This window comes from Moschus berezovskii, chromosome 20 (genome assembly GCF_049115385.1).
Source record: "Moschus berezovskii isolate FMDL1 chromosome 20, NW_MosBer_1.0, whole genome shotgun sequence".
NCBI lineage: Eukaryota > Metazoa > Chordata > Mammalia > Artiodactyla > Moschidae > Moschus > Moschus berezovskii.
In genome coordinates this window covers 54481947-54504320 of record NC_142479.1, presented here as the reverse complement: position 1 = coordinate 54504320, position 22374 = coordinate 54481947, and the positions used below count along the sequence as shown (strand labels likewise).

The 22374-nt window shown below is 45.8% G+C and overlaps 1 protein-coding gene across 1 annotated transcript in view; it reads left to right on the top strand.

Moving 5' to 3' along the window:
• Positions 1 to 22369, top strand: part of STAT3 (signal transducer and activator of transcription 3) — a 69086-nt gene extending 46717 nt beyond the window's left edge. Inside the window, exons 5-24 of the mRNA XM_055407889.2 lie at positions 1879 to 1974; positions 2147 to 2228; positions 2423 to 2517; positions 2692 to 2843; positions 5014 to 5172; positions 5315 to 5407; positions 6267 to 6326; positions 8967 to 8996; positions 9097 to 9190; positions 9295 to 9342; positions 11687 to 11770; positions 12652 to 12750; positions 12857 to 12992; positions 13881 to 13933; positions 14175 to 14269; positions 14390 to 14529; positions 15072 to 15281; positions 18613 to 18655; positions 18955 to 19067; positions 20407 to 22369. Coding sequence (XP_055263864.1) covers positions 1879 to 1974; positions 2147 to 2228; positions 2423 to 2517; positions 2692 to 2843; positions 5014 to 5172; positions 5315 to 5407; positions 6267 to 6326; positions 8967 to 8996; positions 9097 to 9190; positions 9295 to 9342; positions 11687 to 11770; positions 12652 to 12750; positions 12857 to 12992; positions 13881 to 13933; positions 14175 to 14269; positions 14390 to 14529; positions 15072 to 15281; positions 18613 to 18655; positions 18955 to 19067; positions 20407 to 20462 — 1938 coding nt within the window. The 3' untranslated portion in view covers positions 20463 to 22369. The remainder of the gene's footprint in view (positions 1 to 1878; positions 1975 to 2146; positions 2229 to 2422; positions 2518 to 2691; positions 2844 to 5013; positions 5173 to 5314; positions 5408 to 6266; positions 6327 to 8966; positions 8997 to 9096; positions 9191 to 9294; positions 9343 to 11686; positions 11771 to 12651; positions 12751 to 12856; positions 12993 to 13880; positions 13934 to 14174; positions 14270 to 14389; positions 14530 to 15071; positions 15282 to 18612; positions 18656 to 18954; positions 19068 to 20406) is intronic.
• Positions 22370 to 22374: the final 5 nt, after the last annotated feature.

Below are 22374 nucleotides of genomic sequence, written 5' to 3'. Positions count from 1 at the left end.
TGGTTATCCGTTGTAAATATAGCAGCCAATCCCACACTATGTATTTATATTGAAGTATAGTTGATTTACAGTGTTTCAGATGTACAGCAGAGCAATTCAGTTTCTTCTTCAGATTCTTTTCCATTATAGGTTGTTATAAGATATTGATTATAGTTCCCTGTGCTGTACAGAAGGTGCTTGTTGTATAGATGCCTGTTGTCTGAGTCAGGTGGTGGGGTAAGAGATTGGGTTTGCAGGATAGCACTGTCCCAGCCATTCTTTTGGCGCTTTAGGGACCACACACTAATACCCCCTGAACTCAGACACATAGGCCTCTAGAACTGCTTCTAGAAGCCAGGCCCTGGCTCCTGCCCTAGGTGTGCCCTGGGAAGGCAAGAGTGGGAGGAGAGAGCCACCAGCTTAAGGGCTGGGCCTTCAAAGATATCTGTGTGAGCAGCCTTTCTCCCAACCTCATTGATTCGATGAGTCACTCCTCCTGTGAAGAGAGTTATGTAAGGGTGGAGGTCGCCTTCCTGGGACTTCTAAGGGAAGTTTGTATTCTGTGGACTTGGACAGGGTCCAATGGAAAAGGAGAGAATAGTTCCCTCTAACGGTGGCATGTTTCAATCTTCTTTGGAGACTTGTGGTAGCAGTGTGGAGAGCAGATTGGAAGTGAGAGAGAGTAGAGGCAAAGGGATTAATTTTGGGGCTTGAATGGAGCCAGTGGCACTAGAGATTGATTGGAGAGATTACAGAATACAGAACTCGGAAGATCTGGCAGCTCAGTGTGAAGTCAAAGACAACTGAAAATTTCTAGTTTGGAAAACTGGACTCTCAATTCTTTCCTGCCACACTGTCTTGGTCACTGCAGCTTTTACATGGTCTTTAATGTTCTATTACTTTGACAGAACTTATTTGTAAGTTGCATGTGGACATGAGTTTGAGTGAACTCCGGGAGTTGGTGATGGACAGGGAGGCCTGGCGTGCTGTGATTCATGGGGTCGCGGAGAGTCGGACACGACTGAGCGACTGAACTGAACTGAACTGAACTGATGTGCTACTCAACCTTTGTGAGGCACCAACCATCGCTTTCCCTTCTCCCCAAGATGATATCTCTTGATTGGGAATTTTATTATTCTACCGAAATGTGTTAAAAACCTTCATGGTTTTTTTTTTTTTTTGGCTGTACCGCATGACATTCTAGATCTTAGTTCCCCAACCAGGGATCACACCCTCGCCCCTGCAGTGGAAGTGTGTTTGCTTAACCACTAGACTGCCAGGGAAGTCCCCCTCCCCCTATGCATTTAAACAGGCATTCAGCATCTGCTTTCATAAATTGTCCTGATTTAAAAAATATATATATATGTATATATCCTTACCTAGAATGAGTTTTTTGAATGTAGGGACTGTGTCTTAGCTCAACATGTGGTCTCTGAGTACAGTACACAGAGTGAGTTTATAGTATGGCTTCCCTGGTGGCTCAGTCAGTAAAGAATCTGCCTGCCAGGGCAGGAGATGTGGGTTCGATCCCTGGGTCAGGAAGATCCCCTGGAGAAGGAAATGGCAACCCATTCCAGTCTTCTTGCCTGGGAAATCCCATGGACAGAGGAACCTGGCAGGCTACAATCCATGGAGTCACTAAAGAGTCAGACACGACTTAGCGATTAAACCACCACGAGGTTAAAAAGCCAAGGACACAAGGAAAAGTGTGAGAGCTTTCTTGGCCTGCTCTGACAGCCCCTGGAGAGCGGTGGGTGCCGTGGAACTACCCCTGTCCTCACAGTGGCAGCAGCAGCAGCTCCGGCCAAGCAGGAAGGGTCACAGAGGAGATGGAGACCAGACAGGGATATTCTCCCGCTATTTCTGGCTTTCATGTGCACGTGCTCCCTGTTTTGGCAGCAAGGGGGCCAGGCCAACCACCCCACCGCCGCCGTGGTGACAGAGAAGCAGCAGATGCTGGAGCAGCACCTGCAGGACGTCCGCAAGCGCGTCCAGGTGAAGCAAGTCTTGGGCGGGAAGCCTTTTCTTGGGGAAGTGGCCTGTGGGTCCCTTGTGTAGCTTTTGTGAGGTTGTGGCTTTATTTGAATCCTACTCAGAAACTTTCTTTTCTCTCTCCCGAGGGCAGTCCTTGTTTTTACTTCTGTTTTGGTTGGTTTGTTTGAAACAGGATCTAGAACAGAAGATGAAAGTGGTAGAGAATCTCCAGGATGATTTCGATTTCAACTATAAAACCCTCAAGAGTCAAGGAGGCAAGTGCATTAGAGACATTAAAATCCCCCATACAAAGTGAGTTTGCGTTACTGGGGTCTCAGGGTTGGCTCATCTTGCCTCTGAGTTCAGACTCGGAGGAACGGGTGCTCAGGGGCTGCTGGCGGTTAGGGGAGCCCAGTTACTGAGGCTAGGCATATTTCCTCAGCTCATGGAGGTTCTCATTCTTTCTCAGACATGCAAGATCTGAATGGAAACAACCAGTCAGTGACCAGGCAGAAGATGCAACAGCTCGAACAGATGCTTACTGCCCTGGACCAGATGCGGCGCGTAAGAGCAGTGGACCCCCCTTCCCCCTGCATGGCTCACTTGCCTTTGGGAATTGAGCATCTCCGGGATGCCTGTTTCCTAATCAGTTCCTTCTCTGGAATTGACCAAAGACTGTGGTTAGAGACGGTCTGGGGGAATGTTTTCTGACTTTGTTGTTTTTTGGTTTCCAACCAGAGCATCGTGAGTGAACTGGCGGGGCTTTTGTCAGCGATGGAATATGTGCAGAAAACTCTCACGGATGAAGAATTGGCCGACTGGAAGAGGCGACAACAGATTGCTTGCATTGGAGGCCCTCCCAACATCTGTCTAGATCGGCTAGAAAACTGGTATGACAGAGAAGAGAAGTTTCCCCTTTCTTTTCAGAGAGCTGTGCTAAATTATGGTCAGAGCTGCATTAAGGGTTGCTACTGTATTTCAGTAGAGAAGGGCATGTCAACCCACTCCAGTATTGTTGCCTGGAGAATCCCATAGACAGAGCAGCCTGGCAGGCTACAGTCCATAGGATCGTACAGAATCAGACACAACTGAAGCGACTAAGCATGTACATTCTGTGTTTCAGAGGTGGGGATTTCAGCATACTCAAATTTAGTCTAAGGGTTAAAGCTTTTTACTTTATTTGGACAGTTTTTTAAATGCAAATGTATTCATGTTTGCTATATTTTAAATATATTTTGCTAATTTAAGGTTTTTGGTTTAATTGTTTTTAAACATGTAAACTAAATTTTAAATTTTAGTTATTCTAAGACTCTCAAATGACATGTGCTCTTTATAAGAGAAAAAAGTTCAAATACAGAAAGTTAATAAAGAGCAGAAAAGACTTTAAAAATCAAATCATGCAGAGGTACTTTGAGTTAAACATTTGGTGACCGTCACTCCAGACATCTGTTACTATACACACAGATAGAAATCTATACATTTTATATGTATATACACACACACATATAAAGATAGGAATCTATACATTTCACATTTGTAGGATCTTTCTTTATATGCTCTTCTATAATCTGCTCTTTGATTCACTCAGAAAATCTTGATTGAGCACCCTTGATGTCCAAGGCCCGATACTCAGTATGTTGCACCAGCTTAAACTGGGAGAAACTTGACCTGACAGGGACCCTGGATACACAGAGCATGAAATTGGAAATTTAGGATAGCTCTACCTACATGAGAGGCCTGCTTTGATCATCTAACAAACCCTGAGCTTTGCTCATTGATTGAAAGCAGTTTTAAATGCTTTCTGATCAGGGAACCAAATAGCTTTTAAGTTCTAGGAATGTATTGAGATGTTTCCATAACCCCTTATAGGAAAACCAAGCAAACATTTTGGTCAACCCAGTAGGTGCCAGAAGGGAGTCTGTGAGCTCAGGAGTCCTGGTGCTGTCCTTCTCTGCCCCTTGCCTTCCACTCTCTCTCTTTGGGGTCTTTCCTAAACTAGTGGGGGACCATCAGAGAGAGCCACTGACATTCTCCCTCCTTGGGGGCAGTTAATCAGCCTTTGTCTCCCTGTCTGCTTTTTCTATATGCATGTTATCACTATTTGGAAACATAATGTCGCATCCGGTGATCAGTGGAAGGTGAGGTTTAAAGGGCTCCTGGGGATCGTGCAGTTCAACCTTGTCTCTCAGGACATCAAGGCCCACGAGGGTGAAAGAACCTGGCCAAGCTTGCACAGACAGTGAGGGACAGAGCTGCTCAAACCTGTCATTTTGGACTGTCAGATATCCTGCGTTTCCCCAGTCCTCACATTTGGTACAAAAACAAGTTAGGCTGAAGAAAAAGTGAAAGTAAAAAAAAAAAGTGAAGTCGCTCAGTCATGTCTTGGCGACCCTGTGGACTGAAGCCTGCCAGGCTCTTCCGTCCATGGGATTCTCCAGGCAAGTATACTGGAGTGGGTTGCCATTTAAAGTGAGCGCAAAATTCCGTATTTCGTGTTCTCTGTATCTGGGCTCTAACTTTCCATTGGTTAGAATGGAAATGCCTCCCAGTGGTGTAAGTTTTGGCTTGTCTTCCTCTGTGTCTGCCTCCTTTGAAAAGTAAACTTTTAGGAAGTGAAATGAAGGTTGCTTAGTTGTGTCCGACTCTTTGTGACCCCATGGACTGTATGTAGCCTGCCAGACTCCTTGTCCATAGAATTCTCTAGGCAAGAATACTGGAGTGGGTAGCCGTTCCCTTCTGGCAGGCCAAAGGTTAGGACTTGGTGCTTTCACTGCCAGGACCAGGGTTCGATCCCTGGTGGGGATCCTGCAAACTATGCTGCGTGGACCCTCCCCCCCAACAAAAGGGGGCAAAATAATTTTCCCTTTCCTAATCTAGTGCCACTGAACTGTGTATTTAGAAATGATCAATGTTATGCTACTCATATTTTCCCATAATGAAATAAAATGCTCCTTTCTTATGTCGGATGACTGTATGAGAGTACCTGAGGTATTATCTCTTCCCCAGCTCATTTATATACACCCCCTTAGGTAACTGGGAACATCCTTATTTTATTGGCAGGATAACCTCGTTAGCCGAATCTCAGCTTCAGACCCGCCAACAAATTAAGAAACTGGAGGAGCTGCAGCAGAAGGTTAGCTACAAAGGGGACCCCATTGTACAGCACAGGCCAATGCTGGAGGAGAGAATCGTGGAGCTGTTTAGAAACTTAATGAAAAGGTAACATAGAGCCCTTGCCCGTTTCCCCCATCACCTCCCCAACCAATGTTCTTGAACGAGAGCTTGGTCGACTTCCGAGGAACGGGACAGGACCAGCCCACTGCATCATGTGTGACCCACTACCTTTCTCTGTCCCCTCCAGTGCCTTCGTGGTGGAGCGGCAGCCCTGCATGCCTATGCATCCTGACCGGCCATTAGTCATCAAGACCGGTGTCCAGTTCACAACTAAAGTCAGGTGCGGCACCTCCTCTTCTGACGGATGTTGTATCAAGGGACACCCTCAGGGCCAGAACAGAGTTGGTGGGCAGGGTTGTTCTTTACAGCCATCGTAGGCAGTACTGTGATGGATAGGGAATTTTTTGGCAAAATATTAACTTGCTCTTTGATTGTCCTGTCAAACGCTAAAGAACAGGAATCTTTCTGAGGTTACTTGGATATATTCCTATGATTCGGTCCCATTATATTCCTGATTCCAGGCCTGATGTCTTAGATCATAGCATCTCCATCTACCATGAGAAAGGGGCAGAATTATGCCAGTTATCTTCTGTTCTTTGAGCCTGCTTTTCCTGAGCATTTGAAGGGGAAGAGTAAAGCTTAGTGATAATAGACGCTAAGAGGTCACAGGGCAGGTGGGTGGGGGGCCTACAGGTAGAGCATTACTTTCACATTCAAGTCAGAACAGGTAAACTGGGGTTTGCCCTTCTGCAGTGAAATTTCCCTCCTCAGAAAGGTAGTACGCTTTTGGGTTTCCGGTCTAATAGAAAGAATACCAACTTCAGAGCATGTATTCCTGTAATGTTTTTCATGAAATGGCTTTCATTATCCTTTTGTCTGTCTCTCACAACTTTGTCCAAGGCCTTAGTTCTTAGGCTCTTTTTTTCCAGTCCCTTTTAGCCTGAAGAGGGTGATGCTTAAGATGAAAAGAAGCACTGGCAGGAAGAAAATTTTGGGATTATGACTCATCTCTTTAGAATTGAAGAGTTATGAATTTTAGATTCAACTGGAAGTTGCTGGGGGAGCCTAGTGGCTGTTTTTTAAAACTGGATTTTTTTTCATTTGCTCTGAAACATTTTCTTTTTTTTTTTTTGACATAGATTGCTGGTTAAATTCCCTGAGCTAAATTATCAACTTAAAATTAAAGTGTGCATTGACAAGTAAGTACTCTTTATCTTAGCTCCTTTTTTTTTTCTTCAAACGTGGAGCAGAGAAATGACAACTTTGATAGACATCATGTGAACTTAGAGGCTTTATCTATATTCAGAGATCTTCATTTTTTTTTTAAGTTTTCAGAAGCCTTGCTGTGCATTGTCATTTACGTGCCTGAACAAAACCACGAAGCTGGCAGTAGCGATTTGAGTTGTGATTGCCATTGTGACCTCAAGTCCCTCTTTCTTTGTTTTTTTACTTACCAATGTAACTTGTGCATATTATGTAAAATTGAGAATATATGGGAAAATTGATTTTAGTTGTTGTTCCACACTTTACCACATAATGGAATCCTCTTCCAAATTTGACAGTACCTTTAAAAAAATTAAAATGCACTTACCCTCTGCAGACATTAGAAAAGAGAAAATGTAGGTGATATAATTATTCATCTGGAATTTCCATGAGAATGAACTAGAAAATAGTTATGAAGCCAGGGACTCGAGGAAGGTGGTAGGTTTAGTAAATGAATAAGTAAAAATTAATGACTTTAACCATAAATTAGCATTAAAAAAAATCACCTCACTAAAAAAAAACTGTCCATCAAAATAAATTCTAGATGTATCTTAAAAGCATAGGCAAGGACTTCCCTGGTGCTCCAGGGGTTAAGAATCTGCCTGCCAGTGCAGGGGACACGGGTTTGATCCCTGGTCTGGGAATATTCCACATGCTGAGGGGCGACTAAGCCTGAGAGCTACAACTCGAGAGTATCTCCTGCCCACCACAACTAGAGAAAGCCTGAGCACAGCAATAAAGACCCAGCACAGCCAAAAAATTAATTAATTAATTAAGGTTTAAAAAACGAATAAGCAAATGTGTAATGTAATGGTGGTAAAATGGCAACCACTTCTGGAGAACAATTTGGCAGTTTCCTGAAAAGTTAAATATGCACCTATCCTACAACCCAATCACTCCACTCCTAGGTGTTCATCCAAGAGAACTGAAAGTGTATGTCCACACAAAGGTTTGTACAGGAATCTTCACTGATAGATGAGTGTCCATGAGTTTGTGGTATATCCATGCAAGGGAAATATTACTCACCAACAAAAAGGAATAGAGTATTGATATATGTAATACACGGATAAATCTCAAAATAAATATACCAAGAGGGAGAAGCCAGATCGAGAAAAAAGAGTACATACTTTATGTTTCCATTTATATAAAATTCTAGAAGTGCAAATAAATCTATCATGACCGAAAACAGATAATTGGTTGTCTGGAGACAGGGTTGGGTGGAGGGTGGGACTGGGGAATGGGTTACATAAGGGAGGTGGGCAACTTGGGAATGAGGGGTTGATGAATACATTCAGTCTCTCGATTGGGCTGGTGTCACAGGTGTGTGTGGTATACATCTATCAGACCTTATCGGCTTGTGCATTTTACGTATGCAGTTTATTATTCATCAATTATACATCAAGCTGTAATACAAATAAATAATATAAAATAAATAAATATAGGCTTAGACATGAGGAAAAACTTTCTGATAACGGGGGCTTGATTTAAGTTCTAAAATGTGATACATGGGAGGTTCCCTCGTGGTCTAGTGGTTAAGACTCCAAGCTTTCACTGCTGAGGGCCCAGGTTCAATCCCTGGTTGGGGAACTAAAGTCCCACAAGCCAAGTGGCCCCAAAAAGACAAAATGTAATGTATGGAAAGATATCTTCTAAATGGTTTAAAAGTTGATCCATTTAAATCTATAAACTCCCATGGAATGCACTGTCTAATAATAAGTAGTAGATATTATTAATTCTAAAAGCATAAGTGGATATATAGCAATGGAGAAGGACTTTTAAAACAGTATTAAAACAATGTTAAAAAGAAAACACTGAGAAATGGTGACTATGTAAAAAATGAAATACTCAAAAACATAGTTAAAAGACAAGGAACACGCTGGGAAGAATATTTCCGGCTATGTTGATGGGATACTTTGAGTTGCAGGTAACAGTAGACCTTTCCAGAAAGCCCAGTGTGGCTTCAGTAATAAGGAAATTTGCAACCCAGTGTAACTGGAAATGCAAAGTTAGAACGAGTTCCGGGTGGTGAGATCAGTGACTCAATTCCTGTCACCAAAGATCCAGAACCTTCCGTTTCTCTTCTATGCCACCATAAGTAGCACAGGGATTCTAGGATTCCCTCTGGGTTGCCGCATGGTTGCTTGTAGTAAAAGCCACCTGTCTCCTTGCCGATGTGCAGCTGAAGCTACAGAATGTAAATCCAGCCTGAGGGAGAATTCCTTCCTGTCTGATTGAGACAGTGTGGGTCCTGTCCTCACTCCTGGACCACTGCACTGTGCTCAGTTCTGTGGGCTTAGTGAGCAGGATTCCCTGGAAGTGGGGATGGGAAAGATACTTGATGGAGTCAAGGTTCTGTTAGGAAGAGGGGAGTAGAGGTTGGGTAGGCAACCAGCTGTGTCTTCTACTTGAGCATGTACAGGGATGTTAGATTTCACATACACCATGTAATTGAGTCCTTGACAGAAATCCCCAGGAGAACAGCAGTTTTTCCATCCGAGTAAATGATAGGTGTTCAAAGTGGACTTTCAGAGAGACTTGGGGCCTGTTTTATTAACGCTGGTTTATGTTCTTAACAGAGACTCCGGCGACGTTGCAGCTCTCAGAGGGTAAGTTCAGCATACAGGCTTCCTTCTGTTCTGTATAATCTAAGTTTTTCCCTGGCCATTCGGTTATGTATGTGGTTGGTCTTTTCCTCCTGTGATTCAGGTCCCGGAAATTTAACATTCTGGGCACAAACACAAAAGTGATGAACATGGAAGAGTCTAACAATGGCAGCCTCTCAGCGGAGTTCAAACACTTGGTACATGGGAGAAGCCTGGGCTCCCTTTCTTCAGGGCCTCTGGCAGGGGAAGGGGCTTGGGGGGAGCCTTACCTGACGGAGGATGCTCTTTGCTTTTCTTACAGACCCTGAGAGAGCAGAGATGCGGTAATGGGGGCCGAGCCAATTGCGACGTAAGTTTTGTTGGAGATGATAGCTGAGCGGGAGAGAAAAAGAGCCTCCATAGGAACTTCCCTGATGGTTAAGACTCCATGCTTCCAATGCCGGGGGTGTGGGTTTGATCCCTGGTCAGGGAACTAAGATCTCACATGCCTTGCAGCCAAAACACTGAAACTTTTTATAAAAAGAAAAGAAAAAGAGCCTCCTTACTGCCCAAAAGTGGAGACACCTACCTGCTGTTTCAGCTGCAGTCACCACCAGCCAACACATGAGTAGTCACACATGCCTTGGAGGAGTTCTCTGGCTCAGCGCATTTCCTTGATTGTCTGCCAAGTTAGCTCATCTTTAAGGAGTGTAAAGTCCCTTGCCCACACCCATTTGGTAGAAAAGGAGCCTTCCGCCTGCCTGGGACTTTCCAAATTCCCCTTCCAACTTCTATGCACTGACACGGCTTGTCTCAGCTTTTGGTGATCTGTTTTGGTCACTGAGGTGGGATGGGTTTCAACACATCCAAGTTAAACATTTTACCAAAATAGAAACAGCAAAAAAAAAAAGAAACAGCAAACTCTCTTGTTCTTTACCCACCTTGTTTCTTCTCTGTCTCCCATTGACTCAGATTCTTAGATTCTTAGTGTTAAGAATAAACTTAAGGGAATTCCTTGGTGATTCAGTGGTTAAGACTCGGGGCCTTCACTGCTGTGGGCCTGGGTTCAATTCCTGGTTGGAAAACTAAGATTCCACAAACTATATGGCCCCCGCCCAAAAGAACAAACTTAAAAAAAGAGAAAGTAAATGTGACCAAGCACTGGTTTTAAATCTTTTTTATAAAATTGTGACACCCTATTCTTTTTCTGTTTGTCTCCTGAGCCATTCTTACCCTCTTCTCTAGAATGTTGCAGGCCTTTTAAAAAAACAAACTGAATCTATAAGACTTGACAGCAGTTAAAGAGTGAGGTTGTTTCTATGCAGTGATATGGGAAAATGTCTGTGGCATATTTATTGAGAAAAAAATGCAAAGTAATTTGAGTAGTATACTAGTATAATTGCTTAAAAATTCAACTGTTTTTTGTCCATTCATGTCTGCATTACAAAATTCTAGAGGAATGTCTACCAAACAGTGCTTATATGTCTTGCTATTCTCACCTGAAGCTACTCTATACTATCTCTGTAATATTTGCATTTAAAATGGAATGTGTATTTCTTTTGTAATGAGAGAAAGAACATTTTAAAATATGAATTGGAATTTCTAATAATTCATTGACAATTCTCATTCAAAATAGTCGCTATGTTGCTGGTGTATCAATTGTTACAATCACTTTGGAAAACAATTGGGCATTATAAAAATGAACATACCCTATATACCAGCAGTGCCACTCTCAGGATTTAACAATAGAGAAATCTTTGCTCACAGGTGCCAGGAGACATGCATTATGTGTTCCAACAGCCTAATTGTAAGGCCTAAATACAACCCATATGTCAACAGCACTAGAATGGATAAATGATCTGTGGTATAGTCAGGTGATGGAATATTATACAGCTATGAAAACATAAATTGCAGGTGTACACAATTACATAGGTGTGAAAAGCAAGTCACAAAAGAATACACAGGGTATAGTTCCATATGTATGAGATTCACAACCCCCCCCAAATTAAACAACAACAGGTACATTGTTTCAGTTCAGTCGCTCAGTGTGTCTGACTCTTTGCGACCCCATAAATCACAGCACACCAGGCCTCCCTGTCCATCACCATCCCCTGGAGTTCACTCAAACTCATGTCCATCGAGTCAGTGATGCCATCCAGCCATCTCATTCTCTGTCGTCCCCGTCTCCTCCCACCCCCAGTCCCTCCCAGCATCAGCCTCTTTTCCAGTGAGTCAACTCATCGCATGAGGTGGCCAAAGTATTGGAGTTTCAGCTTCAGCATACATTGTTTAGAGACATAAATGCAGGAAAACCATAAAGAAGGGCTAGGAAATGACAAACTCAAAAGACAAAATAGCAGTCACTTCTGAGGTAGGAGGCTCAGGGATGGATGGAGTTGGGAAGGGCACCCAGAGAACCTCCGTGGTGATGGTCTCTGCCTTAAACTGAGGGGTGGGTACACAGGTGTTCACTCTTTTGTCATTATGCTGTTCCCATTTTATCCATGACCGATCGGATCTCCATAGTATCCTAATAAAGCCGATAAGAGATCAGGTTGTGGATCAGAGCACGGGAGAGTCGTAGAGTTGGAAAGACCATGTGCTCCAGTTGTATCCATGGCCACCTGGCGGGTGCACTTCAGGATGGTGTAGTGATGTCTGTCAGGACTCAGTGCCATCCTCTCTGAGGAAGAGCATCCTTCTCATTCTTGTAGGCCTCCCTGATTGTGACTGAGGAGCTGCACCTGATCACCTTTGAGACTGAGGTGTATCACCAAGGCCTCAAGATCGACCTGGAGGTGAGTTCTGTGCAGAACTGGGTAGAACTGCCTGTAGGATGATTCAGGATGAGCCTTCTTCTAGTCAGGGTTTTCACTCCAGAAGGTGGAGTGATGACTCTTTACTCAGCGCTGTGTTTACATTTGCTTCTTTTTCTCCAAAAATTTGTTAGTATCTTGCCTGAGTGCTTAGAAGACACATGTCTACTCAGGTTCCAGCAAACTTTATGTGAAAACTCATATTTAGGAATTGATTTTAGCCAACTTTATACAGTTTGGGCAAAACAGTCTTTCAACTACCAGTGTTTTTAGTATCCAAACAATCATGGCATTTACCTGTTCTTTCCCCAGCTTTCTTGATCTTGAAAGATACACCTGAAAAAGCAAGAACCCTAGTCTTTGATTCCTGGGACCTCTCTATTAAATGGGCAGATACAGCTTCAATACAGCAATGCAGGAGACTTGGGTTTGACTTCCTGGTTTGGGAAGATCCCCTGGAGAAGGGAAAGGCTACCCACTCCAGTATCCTGGCTTGGAGAATTCCATGGACTGTATAGGCCATGGGGTCACAGAGTCGGACACAACTGAGCAACTTGCACTCTTTTCACAGCTTCAATTCATAAATGCCTTCCAAGTTTTATAAATGGGGAGTCCGTGAACTGTGAGTCCACTGTGAGGAGTCAGCTTTGTAAACTCCTGGTGATACTCAGACATCCCCTGAGTTCTGCCTACTCTCCATGCTGGATGTTAAGCTGACCGGGCCCCACAGCTCCCTGAGGGTTGCCAGCAAGTGTACTCCACGACCTCTCCTTTATTCTGAACCCTGTGAGATGCGGGTGAAGAGGTTTATGGAGCCTCAAGGGCCCTCTGCCTCCCGAGCTCATTCCCCGCTCCCTCCACAGACCCACTCCTTGCCAGTGGTGGTGATCTCCAACATCTGTCAGATGCCCAACGCCTGGGCATCCATCCTATGGTACAACATGCTGACCAACAACCCCAAGGTGAGTCAGGGGCCTGGGTTCTCTGGAGGTTCCTTGGTGCCTCGGGGTTGCCGCTCAGCAGGCGCCACCCTCTCATCTAAAGGAGCGAATGTGTCATTTCCAATAGAACGTGAACTTTTTCACCAAACCCCCGATCGGAACGTGGGATCAAGTGGCTGAGGTGCTGAGCTGGCAGTTCTCCTCTACCACCAAGCGCGGGCTGAGCATCGAGCAGTTGACGACGCTGGCAGAGAAACTCTTAGGTCAGCCTTTGACCTCTTCTCCCTTTGCCTTCCTTGCAAAAGGAATCTGGCCCGTGGGGCTGTTCATTCAGGAAAGTTGACTGAGCAAGGTGCTGGGCAGAATACACGTGCTCCAGCAGGTCCTGGAGTCAGGACACAGAGGAGGTTTGCGCCTGGTGATCACTTTTATGAGACGGGAGGCAGATTTCTTTTCTGTTGGTGGCTGTCTCCCTGGGTACTTTGTCCAGCCTTAGGACGGTATTTTAAATGTATGTTAGAGCTAAAGGCTTGGCATCCCTGTCCATTTCTTCAAGAAAATGTAGCTTGTTTTTAATTTTTTTTCCTGGAAGAATGTTTTACATGCCACCTATGCTTTGTCTTGTGCTGCCACTAAACATGGGTTCCCCAGGTGCCTCAGTGGTAAAGAATCCACCGGCCAATGCAGGAGACTTGGATTTGACCCTTGGGTCGGGAAGATCCCCTGGAGGAGGAAATGATAACCCACTCCAGTATTCTTCCCTGGGAAATCCCGTGGAGAGGAACCTGGTGGGGCTACAGTCAGACATGACTGAGTGACTGAACATGCATGACTGAACATGACCCTGTAACTCAAGCCGTCAGCTTCTTAGTGTGTTCTGCTGATCCCCAGACTGCCACAGGAGGCTAGAAAGGGCAGCAGGGACTTGATATATCACCCACCACCTCTGCTAAACAACAACGTAGGGGGCATCAAACGATGGGGTCAGGTGCGTGGGGAGGGGTGCATATGTATGCACACAACAGTAGCAACATTCAAATATGTGAAAACCAAGTTTCAGGGCATGTTGTGGGACAGTTGTGTGTGTGTTCTGTTTGAAGAAAGATCTGGATTTAAAACCGCAAATTATATGACTTTTTTTTTTCTTTCAGGACCTGGTGTGAACTATTCAGGGTGTCAGATCACATGGGCTAAATTTTGCAAAGTAAGCCACTGTGTGAACTCCATCCATGAGGCTGCCTCATAGGAGGAGGAGGGGCAGGGACACTCAGCTGTGTGGATGTCGTGGAGGGCACTGGGCCTGAAGGCCCCGGACTCTCGGTCTGGTGGCCAGGAGGACCTGCCTGAGGGTAGATGGGCTTGAGGATTTTGGTGGCACTTCACCCCCATAAAGGAAGAGCCCAGGGAGGTGGGGGACCGAGCTTTCCCATTACTCTTTTCTCCAGGAAAACATGGCTGGCAAGGGCTTCTCCTTCTGGGTCTGGCTGGACAACATCATTGACCTGGTGAAAAAGTACATCCTGGCCCTTTGGAACGAAGGGTAGGTTGGAACTCTTGTGTCTGACAGAATGCACGGGGGTGACAAGTCCCCCACTCTCCCAGCAGGCTGGCTGCAACACAGGTCCCTCAGCACCAACCTTGCTGTTGCTCCTGTCTCCAGGTATATAATGGGCTTCATCAGCAAGGAGAGGGAACGGGCCATCTTGAGCACTAAGCCCCCAGGCACCTTCCTGCTGAGATTCAGTGAAAGCAGCAAAGAAGGAGGAGTCACCTTCACCTGGGTGGAGAAGGACATTAGCGGTAAGCTTAGCGATTCCCCACCCCAACTGGTAACCAGCACTGCTGTGGCTAGCCATGGCTGCTGCTAGTTTCAGGCATCTGCTGCCCCCTTGTGGGCAGGGATGGCTTCGCACTCCCCTGGCTCAGACTTGGAAGGTACCCGGTGATCATTTTTATGAGATAGGAACACTTGGTTTCTCTAAGTTCTTCCAGCTGGAGGATTGGTTTGCCAGTTTATTTTGCTCCCTGCAAGGGGCTGATATTTGCCTAGAAATTGGCAATTTTTTTTTGAAATTTGCAATTTAAATTGTATTCTTCATCTCCTTTCTTACCCACTCTGTTCATATATCTTATAAAAGTAATTATTCAAGTATGTTACTTGTGACCCAGCTGAATAGCTTCTCCCGCAGCCAAATGAACATTTCCACCATGCCAGACGACTGGGCAGAATATTCAGGGGCTCGAACACTAGGTTGGCATAAGCCTTTCCCCCTCAAGGGAAAATCAATCAGGTAGTCTTCTCTAAGATCACCTGAGTCTTCTCTTCCCATATCCCATGACAGGTAAGACCCAGATCCAGTCAGTGGAACCTTACACCAAGCAGCAGCTGAACAACATGTCATTTGCCGAAATCATCATGGGCTATAAGATCATGGATGCCACCAATATCCTGGTGTCTCCACTGGTCTATCTCTACCCCGACATTCCGAAGGAGGAGGCGTTTGGAAAGTACTGTCGGCCGGAGAGCCAGGAGCACCCCGAGGCTGACCCAGGTAGTTGTTGATTTTCCGCAACAGCCACGTGGTTCTGGGGAGAAGTGGGGAATTGCATGATCCTTGGGGGACAGGTAAGGTAAATGCCTGAAGAACCTGGTGATCTTTTTTTTCTTTCTTTTTAAGGAATTTTCTTTTTATAATTTTTATTTTTGGCTGTGCTGAGTCTTCATTGCTGTATGAGCTTTTCTGTAGTTGGGGCAAGCGGGGGCTACTCTCTACTTGCAGTGCGTAGGCTTCTCCTTGCGGTGGCTTCTCTTGTTGCAGAGCATGGGCTATAGGCACACAGGCTTCAGTAGTTGCAGCAGGTGGGCTTGGTAGTTGCAGTTCCCAGGCTCTAGAGCCACAGGCTCAATGGTTGTGGCATACGGGCTTAGTTACTCCGAGGCATATGGAGTCTTAGGACCAGGGATCAAACACCTGTGTCTCCTGCATTGGCAGGCAGATTCTTTACCACTGAGCTACCAGGAAAGCCCAGTCTGGTGATCTTTATTCCTCTTTCTGGGAAAGAACTTTATAGTGAGTGCCTTTAGGGGCAGCTGATGGGGTTAGAGAGAGGAGAGGAATCAGTCACCAGGCTCTGCCCCACTGAGGGCACCAGTCTAAAGGGGAAAACAGCTCACACATACCCAGACATACCTAAGACACCATGAAGAGAAAGCGAGGGCGGAATTGTCTAGAAACAGGATGCCCAACCAGCACAGCACTTCTTGCAAAGCATATGCTGGAAGGTTTGCGACTCAGACTTGAGTCTAGAGTGTTTCCTTTCCCCATCACTGAACAATGTAAGCAGCCCAAGTGGGATGAAAAAAGGCTTTCTGGAGGAAATGAGTGTTAGCCACGCTGGAACGTGGTTTAAGAGAGATTCTCAGGAGAGTGGAGATTGAAGGGGAAGATGGTAACTGGTGAGAGGGGCCTAGGCTTGGTGCTTTGAATGTGCAGCTACTGAAACTCAGATGTTTTTTTAGTGTACTCAAGCCCGTGTGCTTATGTAAGTTACACACACATTTTTTCATACTAACCCCTCGCTGTCCGGTACCATCACCAGCATGGAGGCCAGAGCCCTCTAGCCTGTTCCCATGGGCGTTTGGGGCTCAGACTCATGGTTCTCTGGCCAGATCCTGAGGAGGAGACTGTAATTTGCCATCCTTTGTTTTTATTGAACTTTCCTTAATCATAGAGCCAGCAAGGGTTTAAAGTGATCCTTTGAGTTACCCTCCCTACCCTAACTGCTTTGGGAAAAAAACCTGTGTTTTGAACAAATAACTCCCCCACACAAACCCACCAGCTGCCTTCACAGTCTTTTCACAGTAATTCCCTGTGAGGGATTTCTGGGGCCGAGCAGATCGAGACTTGGAAGAGGGAGTTGGGGCTCACTAACAACTGACTTTCCTTTCTCCTTTGTTCTGGGTTGAGTCTTGGTCACACTCTAGGCGAGCATAACTCTCATTTCCTGTCTGCTACTTATCTCTCTTTCCACGTTGTGCTTCGGTTGGGAGATCTGTTTATCAGCCCCCGTCACACTGCCCTGTTCCTTCTGCGGAAGGCAATTAGGTCCAAGTGCTGGGCCTTCTCACCTTCAAGGTCCAGGTTCCTGGTCTGAGGCTACACCCTCCCTCACAGCTCCTGTGTGAGCAGGAGGCCAGGCCTTTTCCTGCCTGGGGACTCAGTGTTTTCTCAGGGTCAAGACACCAGTCATGACATAGAACTAATTACTCAAGAGCTTTGTCTGTCTCCTGGGGCAGCAGGAGCCTGGTGATGGCATCAGGGGGTGTTGGGGAGGCCAGTGGGCGACCTGTGGGTTCCTCCAGAGTGGAGCAGCTGACCATTTGTATCCTCTCTGTTCCCATCCTGAAGGTTTTATTGTCTCTAGGAGATGGCTTATCTTCCCAGGACTCTTCCTTCCTCCTTTCTTAGAAGCTCACATTATTTCCTCATGGCTTGAGGGAAAGATTCCTCTGTAGAAATGACAGATCTCTTATCTTACAAATTAGATGAAGTACATTTACAACCTTGCACAGAGCCATAAATCAACTTTTAATCTTCGTTCTCCTTTGCTTCTACTGTGGCATCTCAGAGCTGTTTTTCTCAGCAACAGTGATCACTTGGGAGAATTAAAACCCTTTTGTGTCTGGGAGTCAACTGGAGTCAGCTCCCTTCAAGCCTGGGCCCAAATGGATTTATAAGATAGCAGAACCCTGCCTTAGTAGCTTCTTTGGATTCTGTACTGGATTAATATATTTCTTGGCCCCAAATAAACTCCGATGGCAGTGCCCTTTCTCAGATTGTCATCATTCTTTCTGATCCCTCATTTTCTCTGTAAGCCCCAAGCTTTCCAGCCATGCTTTTCCTGGCCCACCCCACCCTTCCTAAGCGATCTGCTCACCTGAATCCCCCAAATTCCATGCCATTGTCTCTGGGGCCCCTTGACCTCTTGGTATAAGCATTTAGCAGTTAAAATTCTTAAATCTTCATGTTTCTAACTATAGAAGAAGAATCACAAATGACAAAGATGGGCCCCTCCATCCTCCGCCTCCCTCTCATTTTATTATTATCTGGTAAATGTAGTTGATTTAAAAAAAATTTTTAAATTAACTTTTGGGGGCCACCCCACACAATACATGGGATCTTAGTTGCCCGGTTAGGGATGGAACCCAAACTCGCTGCACTGGAAGCGTGTTTTGCAGATGTAACGAGGCCCCAGCCTCCTGTCTCCCAGTCCAAAGCCAGTTGTACTGCAGCAGAGACATTCTTCCCATGAGAGGTTCTTGTCTGTGACGTAGTTATCTAATGAGGATTAATAATATCCTCACTGAAAGTTGTAACAGGCAGATCAGTGCTAATGGGAACAGAAGATGTCAGCCTCAGCTTTGGAACTGCATTAGCCACTTCTGTGTTTTCATAAGGACCTCGTGACTTCGGTGTCTGAGCAGGACGAGGTGTCCGACTGGGTGGGCTCAGTCCTGCCTGTGGGGAACTCATCTAAGAGATACAGCCAGGCCAGGTTACAATCCTCAGTCCACATACAAGCAGTGAAACTTTTCACCCTCATCTAGGGGAAGAATGAACACCAGGCTGGCACTCGTCTGAGCTCAAGTGAGTCTGCTGAAAAGCTGTAGGGAAAGAACTGAGCTTCCAGCTGCAAGCACTGGAACATCAGAGTCTATAGTGAAGGGGAGGGCAGCTCAGTGGGAAGTGGAGGTTCCTTCAGACCATCTCTGCTCAGGGATCAAGTGAGCGTCACAGCAGCCCTGGGGAGGCAGCCAGCTTCCCCGGTCCGGTACCCAGAGTGAGAATCACAGTCACTAAGGCGGGGTTTCCTTCTCCCCAGGTGCTGCCCCGTACCTGAAGACCAAGTTCATCTGTGTGACACCGTAAGTGGCCTCCCTTCCCAGTTTTGCCTCCATCTCTAATGTCCTCAGTTATCCCTGGGAACAGGACACTGGGTGAGAGTTCTCTTGTGAAGCAGGGTTGGAGCCCTCTGAGTATGTTCAGTACTCATTTAAACTCACAGTGACCTCGTGTGTTTAAAAAGCTTGAGCTTTTATTTTTTTTCTGTTGGAGACCAGAGTTTGATGGCTTGTGTGTGTGTGTTTTGTTCTTTTTTTTTTTTCCTCCATTGTGTCTTGTCAACCCGACCCTTCCCCCTCCTGCTGCTCCCCCTTTCCTACAGAACGACCTGCAGCAATACCATTGACCTGCCGATGTCCCCCCGCACTTTAGATTCATTGATGCAGTTTGGAAATAATGGTGAAGCTGCTGAACCCTCAGCAGGAGGGCAGTTTGGTGAGTATCCAGTTGCTGGACTGTCCCCCTGAGCTGAAGCTCCCGTGTACAGAACCAACCGAGGGGCCCCCAGATGGGCAGAAGGAGTTCTTGAGCAGCACTTTCCTATAGAAATGCATTCCCTGTGCCAGTGTAACTTTTCTAGGAGCCAGGTTAAAAAGCAATGAAAAGGAACAGGTGCGGTTAATTTTACAAATGTATTTTTTTTAGCCCAACAAATCCAAAATAGTAGCATTTCTGTGTATTAGGAAAAAAGGAATGTATGACATCCTTGGTGGTCCAGGGGTTAGGATTTTCAGCTTCCACTGCAGGGAGCCTGGGTTCAACCCCTGGTCAGGGAACTAAGATCCCACAAGCCAGTTGGTTCCCATAATATTAAAAAAAATAAACATTATGTATATTATGATTAAAACATTAAAAGTATACAGGTAGAACTACCGTATGACCCAGCAATACCCCTGCTGGACATAAACCCTGCTGCTGCTGCTGTTGCTAAGTCGCTTCAGTCGCGTCCGACTCTGTGTGACCCCATAGACAGTAGCCTACCAGGCTCCACCGTCCCTGGGATTCTCCAGGCAAGAACACTGGAGTGGGTTGCCATTGCCTTCTCCGCATATACCCTGAGAAAAACCATAATTTAAAAAGACACTTGTACCCCAGTGTTTGTAGCAGCAGTATTTACAGTAGCCAGGACATGGAAGCAACCTAGATGTCCATAAGCATTTGCATAGATAAAGAAGTTGTGGAACGTACCTAGGTACATACGTATATATGTGTATGCAGTGGACTCACCCATAAAAAAGAACCCTTCTGAGTCAATTCTAGTGAGGTAGATGAACCTAGAGCCTGTTACACAGAGTGAAGAAAGCCAGAGAAAAACAAGTTTCGTATATTAACACGAACATGATTTCATATACGTGGAATCTAGAAAAACAGTACTAATGAACCTATTTGCAGGGCAGACATAGAGGACGGACTTTGGACACAGTGAGGGAAGGAGAGTGTGGGACGAACTGAGAGAGCAGCGTTGACACACACCCTTTACTGTGTGTAAAGTAGGTGGCCGGTACGCAGCTGCTGTATGGGCACAGAGAGCTGAGTCTTGGGCTCTGTGACAACCTAGAGGGGTGGGTGCCCTTTCAGAAGGCAAGACCCCGTAGGGAGGAGAGAGAATGTGGATTCTCTACCCCTTCTTGATGACTGAGGGGCAGGGGCAGGAGACTGGATGGCAGTGGCGGTCTGAGCCCCCGTGCCCCAGAAAGCTAGGGCTGTGTTCCTTGCCTGCTGTAGGACCCAGGCGATTGAACTGGCTCTAACCCTGTGTGTCCCCCTCTGCCAGAGTCCCTCACGTTCGACATGGAGCTGACCTCAGAGTGCGCTACCTCCCCCATGTGAGGAGCCGAGGACGGAAGCTGCAGCGAGAGATGACGGATGTACCAACCCATGTTCCACCAGCCCTTACACAGCCCAAGCCCAGATCAACTCAGCTCCCAACTTTGTGGTTCCAGATTTTTTTTTTCTTTTTCATCTCTCACTTTAGCTATCTCTGAGCAATCTGGGCACTTTTTTAAAATAGAGAAATGAATGAATGTGGGTGATACGCTTTTATCTACATGCAAATAAGAATACGCGCTCCACGACTGTGATCAGGGGATGTGGAAGGGGCGGTGAGAGGGAGAAAGAGGAAACATTCTTTCTTGCCCTCCTCCCACGCCCCCCGGCCCCTTTCTCAGCAGCTGTTGTCGTTGTGAGTCAAGTGCCTCCTGGTGCCAGCGGCATTCTTCTGCCTGTTCTGTAAGTTGATGCCACCGGCTGCCTCTCGCCGCATCCTCCCGGCACCACACTTTCAACCTTGCTAACGTCCACATAGATGCTAGGACTTTCAAAGCCCCGTGGTTTCTTTTTAATCTTAAGTAATTTTTTTTTAAGGGCAAAAGACACTGAGTGTATTGGCATAGCTTCCTCTGTATTTAAGAAAACTCAGTTAATTTCCTCCTTGGTGCTTCAGGTATTCAGCTTTCTTCAGGCCGATAATTTATATAACCCCTGATATGAATTTTAGATCCAACCCTTAAAAGATATCTGAAGATGCCTTTGGTTTGAAATAGGAAGGTTGAAGGAGACCCTAAATATTTTAGACTTTTTTTTTTTTAAATAAAGTTTTTATTTCCCCCTTTAGCATGTTGGCCTGTTTGTAGGTAAGGCTGGGCAGAGGGGCACTTACAACCTGATCTCTCTTTCTCCCTGGGCTTCTCCTATTGCCAAGCGTGGGTGGGTGTCTTAGAAGGGACAGGACGATTCTTCCTTTCGCTGAGCCCCTCTGCTGGGTGGCTCCTTCCAGTGTCTAAAGGTCCCTTGTCCTCTTTGCTTTACGCACCTGGTCTTGGGACCTTTTTGGATAAGAGGGAGACAGTTACAGGTTGAACATGAGTCAGACTACAGATCCCCAGTCAAGGGTCTAGTTGAGCTCAGGGAATATGGTTCTTATCCCAGTTTCTTAGAGATTTCCTGCTGCACCTGTAATCACTTCTTCACTCTATCAAGCCAGGGGCAAAGGCTTAGTGATAAGCTTGGGGTCTGTCTGTTGTGTGAGGGAATGTACACTCCCACCTTCCCCCAGCACTGGTGATTATCTCCTCCCCGTAGGGGCCCCGCAATTAGGGAGAACAACTGCATGTACTGTGCATCTCAGAACATAGGTATATGTGGGAGGTCTCTGATATGGGGCCTCTCAGACCCAGAAGCATGTCTAGATTGGGTCGGCAACAGCCACCTTGTCTCAGTTGACCAGAGTTTCTAGGGATGCTATGCATTACACCCAAATTCGCCAATTTTTGAAGGGGATAAGACCTCCTTTCCGAGACAAACGGGTTGACAGGTAATGCAGAGAGATTCTCCTCCAACTCTCTAGATGGAAATAAGCTTAACATGAGGGACCTGGGGCAGGAATCCTGGCTTTGCTGGAGTAGAAATTGTAAAATCCGTGGCTTTTAGGTCTTGTGAGTATCTGGTTTTAACCCTGATTTTAGCAAAAGCCCTGAGAGGAGCTGAGACCCTTCCTTAAAGAATCCCATCCTCTAGAACCTGCCTGCATTCTCTCTGCCAACCCCCTGTCCAGCCAAGGGATTCCCAAGGATGCCTAACTTACCCACAGGGTGGTTTGTGAGATGCTGTCCTGGCCACTGCATTCAAATTCCAATGTATACTTACTTAATAGTGTAAAAATTTATATTATTTTTTTTGTATATTGCTGTATCTACTTTAACTTTCAGAAATAAAAGTTATATAGCAACCCTCCCATAGCATG